The sequence below is a fragment of the Mandrillus leucophaeus genome, unplaced genomic scaffold (genome assembly GCF_000951045.1).
Source record: "Mandrillus leucophaeus isolate KB7577 unplaced genomic scaffold, Mleu.le_1.0 Scaffold219, whole genome shotgun sequence".
Lineage (NCBI taxonomy): Eukaryota > Metazoa > Chordata > Mammalia > Primates > Cercopithecidae > Mandrillus > Mandrillus leucophaeus.
The window spans coordinates 277,415-286,153 of NW_012102243.1; the positions used below are offsets into that span (position 1 = coordinate 277,415).

The 8,739-nt window shown below is 53.9% G+C and overlaps 1 protein-coding gene across 1 annotated transcript in view; it reads right to left on the reverse strand.

Annotated features, from left to right (window-relative positions):
- Nucleotides 1–8,739, reverse strand: part of KNDC1 (kinase non-catalytic C-lobe domain (KIND) containing 1) — a 67,341-nt gene that overhangs the window by 30,113 nt on the left and 28,489 nt on the right. The window contains exons 9-13 of the mRNA XM_011980847.1: nucleotides 3,101–3,259; nucleotides 1,775–1,852; nucleotides 1,168–1,261; nucleotides 462–624; nucleotides 2–383 (exon numbers count right to left, since the gene is read on the reverse strand). Of these exons, the coding sequence (XP_011836237.1) occupies nucleotides 2–383; nucleotides 462–624; nucleotides 1,168–1,261; nucleotides 1,775–1,852; nucleotides 3,101–3,259 (876 nt within the window). The remainder of the gene's footprint in view (nucleotide 1; nucleotides 384–461; nucleotides 625–1,167; nucleotides 1,262–1,774; nucleotides 1,853–3,100; nucleotides 3,260–8,739) is intronic.

Sequence of the window (8,739 nt, forward strand, 5' to 3'; positions counted from 1 at the left end):
TGGGCCCCAGGGTGTCGGGCCTGAGACCCCCGGAAGTGACTCCAGGGGGGGCCTGCCCAGATGGCCCTGGCCTTTCAGGCAGCGCAGATGCCTTCATGGGCGGGGCGGGGACTGGAGAGCTGGGAGCTGCCGATGAGGCCTCCTCTGGCTGGTTTGCTGGGGCCCGGGGTGGAGGGCAGGGGCAGCCCTGGGCTGGGTTACGCTGCGCTGACTCCCCAGGAGGCTCTGGGGCTGCTCCCTGTGACCCCGGACCAGGCACCGGCCCGTCAGGCGTCTTCAGGCTGGGGGACCCGGCGAGGGCCTCTGGGGAGAGCTTCTCACCGTCTCCCTCCCTCTGGCTGCCCCTCTCCTGGGACTCCTCCTGGGCCAAGGCAGGCTGGTCCCTACGGGAGGAGCGGAGCTCAGGAGGGGCTGCCCGTGCCCGGGACCCAGCAGCTCCCGGCTGTGGGGACGAAGCTCACCTGGCCATAACTGCGTCCTGCGCGAGGACGATGGGCTTGAAGTGTGTGGCCTCGGAGGTGAACGCTGCAGGCAGCTGGGTGGCTTCTTCACAGCAGGGGCGCTGGCTGGGCACCGGCCCTGGCACAGCCACAAGCCTGGTGTCGCTGTTCACCGGCAGGAAGCCTGGGGACCCAGGGGGCTGAGGGTGCGGGCGGGCGGAGTGGCCCCAGCACGTGCCACACCACCGGGTCATCCCACCCGGTGTGCGGCTGCCACGTCCCCTCCCACATGTCCCCAGCGGGCTTCCTCTGTGCCCGGCCTGGCCCCGGAACGGGAGGGTGGGTGTGGCTGGTGCTGGGGGAGGGCCAGGAGGCGGGGACAGGCCAGAAAGACGAGGCCCCACCAGAAGGGCTTGGAGGGGCCTGCTGAGGAGGGCTCAGTACAGGGGTGCGTGGGCTCTGTGTGGACTCTGGGAGGGTCTCCAGATGTGGGCTTGGGAGGGCCAGCTGCTGGGAGATGGGAGTGAGAACCTGAAACTGGGGCCTGAGGGACCGGGAGTTTTGGGAGAGATAGGGGCTGGCAGGGGCAGGCAGGCTGGGCTGCATTGGCCACGCTGGCCGAGCTCTAGACTTGCTGCCCGGGTTTCCGGGAGGTGCCGGCTGTGTCTGTCCATGCAAAGGTGGGGGCAGCTGTGGTGTGGGGTGCAGGGGCTGGTCGGGGCCCCACCTGGGCTGGGCTCTGGGGCTGGTGCCACACTTGGCTTCAGTTCAACCACTGAGAAGGCGTTTTGGAGGCTGATGGTCTCTTCCTCCTGGTATACCTGGGGAGGAGGCGACAGCCCTGGGCCAGGTGACCACGGAGCTCCGCCAGCACCAGCAACACCCACAGGGCGCCCACCACCCGCCCACTGGTGCGGTGGCGCTTCCCGATGGGGAGGAGCTGGGTGTGGCGGCCGCACGGCCTGAGCTCTGCCTGGAGAGGGAGCCTTTGGGGCTCCTTTGCCTCCCAATCCAACCAGGTTTCCGTGGGTTCCGGGGAGGGGGAGACGCTGGCACCATGTGAGACTCAGGGCCCTGGGGTGGGTGCTGGGCGGCCATCCTTGGGATCCTGCCCCGATCCTGATCTGGTTCCCTGGGGCCACTGTGGGGCCTTCAGGAGATAGGACCCAAGTGTCCCCCGCACCCCCAGACGCACCCACCCACAGCTCGGTGGTCAGCAGAGACCCGGGGGTGGGGCTGCCGGAGGCGGCCAGGCAGGGGCAAGCGCATGCGGGTGGCAGGAAGCTAAGAGCAGCGGGGGAGGAGGCGGCCCAGCTGTTCTAGCCCCGCCCCACCTGGCAGGTGGAAGCCCTGAGGTGGGCGAGGATTTTCCGGCTGTCCATGCCTCGCTGCAGGAGGTAGCTGCCGCACACCTGGGGGGAGGAGACGGTTCACACGTCCCGACAGGCCTCAGCTATGGCTGCGACCGTCCCCATGTCGCTGGGTCCCCATCTGAAAAAGCTCAGGGCTGCCAGGAGGGTTTCCTGTTTGTTCTCATCGACACCTGACAACAGGCCCGGGACGAGCCTTTCTTAGAGCATTTCCTGAAAAGGGCTCACAGTCGGCCACTGTCCGCCAGGCTCTCTGCGAGGCAGAATCCCAAACCCAACGTTGACCACAGACCTGGTGGCCTCGGCGCCTGGACACTGGCAGCCCTTGGTCACGTTCACCTGAGCCCCGCACCCCCTGCGCCCGGCCACTCCTGTTCTCCCTTTATAAGCCCAGGCCTTGTGCATGTGGGAACTGAGCTCAGCTTCCTTGGCTCTCGGTAGTTACCGAATAAAATCTGCTTTCACTGCTTAGCGGACATCCAGCCGTTTCTAGATCTCATCCTCCCATGGCAGAGGAGGCCTGAGAGGCCCAGAGGGTCTGAGTGACCCGCCCAAGGCCACAGAGCAGTTGAAGCGGAGACTGCTGGGCCCAGGTCCCCAACTCCATGGCCGTCTCCGCTCCTCCAGACACGGCTCCTCCCCAGGAGGTCCTCCTGATCACCCACACATCAGGGTTTGGCTCCTCCCCAGGAGGTCCTCCTGATCACACATCAGGGTTTGGCTCCTCCCCAGGAGGTCCTCCTCATCACCCACACACGGCTCAGCTCCGCCTGCTGGGTGCGGGCGCAGGTCCCAGCAGGAGTGTGTTAGAACCCAGCCCCAAAGCCTGAGTCCAGCAGGGAGATCAGGCAGGGAGGGGCGGGGCTGGTGGGATCCTCAGAGGAGGTGGGGGTTCAGGGTGGGGGGTGGGGTGTGGAGGCCTCTCTCTGCTCCCCTCCAGCAGGACCTAAGAGCAGGGGTCTGTACGTGGCCACAGGACACTCCTTGCCCCTGCCTTGGCCTTTTGGACAAGTTGGAGAGAGCAGGCTCCGCAGGAGGGATGGCCGTGGTGGGGAGCAGCAGAGACCCCCATGCTGTCCGCCCACATGGATGTGGCCATGACGCAAAACCCACTCCCTTCCCCATGCGATGGCTGGGCTGATGTCTAGAAACAAGGACCTGGAAGCAGAGCTGGTGGCCTCATCACGTGCACACTGGCAGCCTGTGCTCCTCCACCTCCAGCTCACTGAGGGTGGCCACTGCCCACAGTCCTTAGACCCTGGGCTGGGACTATGACAGCGGTGTGGTTACCTTGATGGCCTCGGCCGCGGACGGCCGCTCTGGGGCGCTGCGCCTGGCCATGTCCAGGAGGAGGGTCTTGAGCCTGCGTGGCAGGGCCAGCTTGTGGTTGCGGGGGACACTGAACTTGGCTGCAGTCCACAGGACAGCGGCCACACAGTACACAGAGGCCTGTGCGGGTGGGGAGAGAACAGTGGTGTTGACCGCAGGGCTGTGGGCCACTGTGCCCAGCAGACCTGCCCACGTCAGGCACCCTGAGGGGCACCCAGGCACTGCCCCCACAGAGGGCCTCTCCTCAGGAACCCTCCTCAGCATCTGTCGGGCCCCACCCTGGACCCCCACATCTGCCTCCAGGTCATGGTCCAGGAACCTGCCGGTCGAACTCTCCCCCGTGGTTCTGTCCATGTTTTAAAACACCTGAGGGTTGGAAGCCTCAACTGGACTTTCCCGCCTTCCGCTCTCCTCACGAAGGCAGCAGCTCGAGGGTCTGAGGAGAACTGGCCGGCACAGTTCCCATCTCACGGTCCCCGCTCCCGGGAGCCCCCCACCCGGTGCTGTGCTGCTACACGGCTAACAACCGGCTCTCCAAGCGACCGCACCACCTGTGTGCAAACTGAGTTCATTCGGCACGTTGCGGACGGAAAGGACGCACAGCGCACCGTTTCATGCACTTTTTGTAAGATCCACAGAGCCCGTCGATTCTCACTGAAGGCTTTCGTTGATTTTTACTGACATTCATCTGCAGTCCACCGCAATACACAGGTGCTTCTGACATGAGTGTTGGTTGATGCTTTCATTCATTTCAGTAAATGAGATGGAAGTGAAACAGGACAGACCCATGCTGGAATTCAGGGCACTGCTCTGAGCGACGTCTTTGCTGAATCAGATGATCGTGGTGGATATTGGAAGACCATGTCCTCCATCTTTTGGGCTATCCGCAATGGAGTGTCTGCAGACATGACACACTTTTAAGTTTAATCACATTATCCACGTGCTCTCCATCACTTCAGTTAAGTCCAGAGTCAACAGAACAAGACATTTGTAGTGTTGGCTGCTTTCCCTGGTGTAAGTACTCCCACGTGGCTGACTTCCAGCTACCAACACAGTGCCCTTGAGTGTGGAGCTGGGAAGAGGAAGCTCCCCTTTATAAAGTTCCCACCATCCAGGCACAGCGGACACAGACAGCCCCATGAGAACAGTAACAGCCAACTAGAGTCAGATAAGTAGGAAATTACCCATTTTGAGCACTTGCTACACTTTTAAAAAATTAACATTTTATTTTGCGGTAACTGTCGATTGATATAGTTTTAAGAAATAATATAGAGAGAGCTCATGTACTTTGTACCCAGTTTCCTCAACAGTGGCAGCTTGAAACTATAGTCCAATATCTTAGCCAGCACATCGCCATTGGCACAAAAATCTTGGTACACCATCTGTTGCATTTTCATTTTCACTCCGTTCTATATGTTTTTAAAATTTCCTTGAAACTTCTTCTTTGACACATAGAGTATTTAGAATGTGTTGTTTCGTTTCCAAGTGTTTGGAAAATTTCCCTTTTATTTTTGTTACTGTGGTCAGATAACATATTTGTATGACTTAAATTCTGTTAAAGGTGTTGAGGTTTGCGTTATGGCCCAGGATTTGGTCTAGCTTGGTGCAGAGTCAGTGGGCAGCAAAGAAGAATGTGGATTCTGCTCTTGTTGGGTGGAGTGTCCTTTAAACGTTGACCCAACCCTGTTGATTGCTGGTGGTGTTCAGTTCCTTCATATTTTTACTGGTTTACAGTCTGACTGTTCTATCAAGTGTTGAGAGAGGGAAACTGAAATCTCTAACCATAATTGTGGATTCATCTGTTTCTCCATTAATCCCATCAGTTTTGCTTCACATATTCTGCAGCTCTGTTATGTGGCGCATATACGTTTAGGATTGCTATGTCTTCTTGGTGGATTGACCCTTTATTGTTACAGAATGTCCCTCTTTGTCTCTGGCAATTTTCTTTGCTCTGAAGTACACTTTACCCGATATTAATGCAGTCACTTCTGCTTTCTTTTTATCATTTTCATAATGTATCTTTTCTAACTCTTTTAACTTGAAACCTACTTACACCGTTTTATTTGAAGTGAGTTTCTGGTAGACAGTACGTGGTTAGGTCATGTTTCTAAACATTACTCTGTCAATCTTCTTCCTTTCTTCTTCTCCTCCTCCTCCTTCCTTCTCCTTTTTCCTTCTTCTTGCTCTTCTTCCTCCCTTCTCTTCTTTCTTCCTTCTTCCTCCTTTATTTTTTTAAGAGACAGGGTCTCACTCTTGTTGCCCTGGCTGGAGTGCAATGGCTCTATCTGGGCTCACTGCAGCCTCTGCCTCCCAGGTTCCAGTGATTCTCCTGCCTCAGCCTCCAAGTAGCTGGGATTATTACAGGCACCCACCACCATGCCCAGCTAATTTTTTGTATTTTTAGTAGAGATGGGGTTTCACCATCTTGGCCAGGTTGGTCTCAAATTCCTGACCTCAGGTGATCCATCTGCCTTGGCCTCCCAAAGTGTTGGGATTACAGGCCTGAGCCACTGCGTCCAGCCTGTTTCCTTAATTTCTGAAGGATATGTTTTCTGGAAATAGGTTTCTGGGTTGAAAGTTCTTTCAGCACTTAAAAAAATGCTATGCACTTCCTCTACAATTACTGATGAGAAATCTGATCATTTGAGCTGTTTCCCCCCATATGTATATATGTAAGCTGCTGTTTCTCTCTCTTCTTGTTTTTTACTTTTATTGTTTTGGAGAGGGGAGGGTTAGTATTCAGAGGTTTGACTATGACATGTCCTGGTGTGGATTTCTTTGCATTGATCACGTTTGGGGTTTTCTCACCTTTGTAAATCTGTAGCTTTATGAGTCTTGCCATAATTCGGAAGTTTTCAGTCATTATTTCTTTGAGTACTTTTTATGCCCCACCCTCCTTCTCTTCTCTTTCCAGGATTTTGATGACATGGATATTAGATCTTTTGTTATAGTCCCACAAGCTTCTCAGTCTCTGTTCGTTTTTTGTCTATTTTCTCTTTGTTGTCCAAACTGTGTAATTTCTATTGCTCTGTCTCCATTTTATCAATTCTTTCCTCTGCCCTCTCCATTCTGCTTTTAAGCCCATTCGTTGAGTTTTTAAAAAAATCAGCTCTAAAATTTCCATTAGCTTTTTCTTTTCATTTTCTATTTCTTTGTTGAAACTTTCTATTTCTTTGCTGAGACTTTTTCACTTGTTTCAAGCATGTTTGCAATTGCCCAACGAAGCATTTTTATGATGGTTGCTTTAAAAATTTTAAAGTCATTTTTAACATTTCTGTCATCTCCAGGTTGGTATCTATTGGTTGTCTTTTTTCATTCAGTTTGACATCTTCCTGATTCTTGGTATCATGAGTCCTTTCCCCATTGCTTGATTTTGTCAGCTCTGTCAAAGATCAGATGGTTGTAGGTGTGCAGCCTTATTTCTGGGCTCTCTGTTCTCTTCCATTGGTCTATGTGTCTGTTTTTCTACCAGTGCCATGCTGTTTGCGTTACTGTGGCCTTGTAGTATAGTTTGAAGTTGGGTAACGTTATGCCTCTGGCTTTGTTCTTTTCACTTAAAATTGCTTTGGCTATTTCAGCTCTTTTTTGGTTCCATATGAATTTTAGAATAGTTTCCTCTAACTCTGTGAAAAATGACATTGGTAGTTTGATAGCAATAGCATTGACTCTACGGATTGCTTTGGGCAGTGTAGCTGCTTTACCAACACTGATCCTGCCCATCTGTGAGCATGGGATGCGTTTCCACTTGCTTGTGCAGTCTCCGATTCCTTTCAGCCATGTTTTCCAGTTGTCCTTGCAGGGTAGGCTGCAGGGAAGGAAGGTCCTGGCTCCTGCTCACTTTCTCTGAGGCCACCTGGGGCCAGGGCAGGCACTGGGCACTTCTCTGCAGTCTCACAAGGATGAGTCCAGGCTCCAGGCTCGGCCCTTGCTGGGCGGGGACACAGTGCTCTCGTGGGGTTTGGCTGGTGCACAGCAGGGAGTATAAGCGCATCCTGGTTCTCCCTGGTCCTCTGATTACAGACCCAGGCTTTTTTTGGGTCATTTATTTTATTACTTATTTTTTTGAGACTGAGTCTCGCTCTGTCACTCAGGCTGGAGTGCAGTGGCATCATCTTTGCTCACTGCAACCTCTGCCTCCTGGGTTCAAGCGATTTTCCTGCTTCAGCCTCCCAAGTAGCTGGGATTATAGGCACACACCAACACCCCTGGATAATTTTATTTTTAGTAGAGGTGTGGTTTCACCATGTTGGCCAGGGTGTCTTGAACTCCTAACGTCAGGTGATCCACCTGCCTCGGCCTCCCAGAGTGCTGGGATTACAGGCGTGAGCCACCACACCCGGCCCTGTTGGAGTATTTGCTTTTTTTTTTGAGACAGGGTCTCACTCTGTCATCCAGGCTGGAGTGTAGTAGCATGATCTTAGCTCATTGCAACCTCCTGGGTTCAAACAATCCTCCCACCTCAGCCTCCTGAGTAGTTGGGATTACAGGCGTGCGCCACCACACCTGGCTGGGATTACAGGCGTGCGCCACCACACCTGGCTAATTTTTGTATTTTTAGTAGAGATGGGGTTTCGCCATGTTGCCCAGGCTGGTCTCAAACTCCTGGACTAAAGTGATCTGCCTGCCTTGGCCTCCCAAATTGCTGGAATTACAGGCATGAGTCACCATGTCTGGCCTGTTGGGGCTTAAATTCTTTTTTATTACTCAAAAAGGCTTCATTTTTTTCTTTAGTTTCCTGACTCTGTGCTTGTGCCTCAACACTTTCCCAGCGATTTTTGTTCCTTGAAGAGGAAAGATGCTGGATCCTACAGGAGCACCAACCCCCTGAGGTCGGCCTGGGCCACCTGCAGATTGTGGCGCTTTCCCAGCCTTCTTGGTGTAAAGGTGAACCATCTACTGCTGGGGTTCGCGACAGCCTCTTTTCATTACAGACTAGATTGCAGGAAAGCCTTCAGTGGTTTGGCAAATGGTGGACCATTCCGAGTTCCTCTAGACAACATCCCCAGAAGATGAAAAAGCACAGCTTTTAGTGTGTGTGTGCCCACTGGTTTTTCCCAGTTGCTGGCTTCTTCACATCCAAGTCTCAATATATGAGGCAGAAAGAAAATCCAGGGCACTCACGGCTGCCTTGTTCCTTGGTCCAGAGGCCCCTTGCCAGCTGCCTTCTCCTCCTGCAGGTGGCCTGGTGCTTGTTTTTTGCACAGTGTGCAGGGTGCTTAGTGCAGGGTGGTTATTGCAAGGTGCTTACTGCAGGGTGTTTGTTTAGTGCAGGGTGTTTGTTTAGTGCAGGGTGCTTAGTGCAGGGTGCTTATTGCAGGATGCTTAGTGTAGGGTGTTTAGTGCAGGGTGCTTAGTGCAGGGTGCTTAGTGCAGGGTGTTTAGTGTAGGGTGTTTATTGTAGGGTGTTTAGTGCAGGGTGCTTAGCGCAGGGTGTTTAGCGCAGGGTGTTTAGTGCAGGGTGCTTAGTGCAGGGTGTTTAGTGCAGGGTGTTTAGTGCAGGGTGCTTAGCGCAGGGTGCTTAGCGCAGGGTGTTTAGCGCAGGGTGCTTAGTGCAGGGTGTTTGTTTAGTGCAGGGTGTTTGTTTAGTGCAGGGTGTTTAG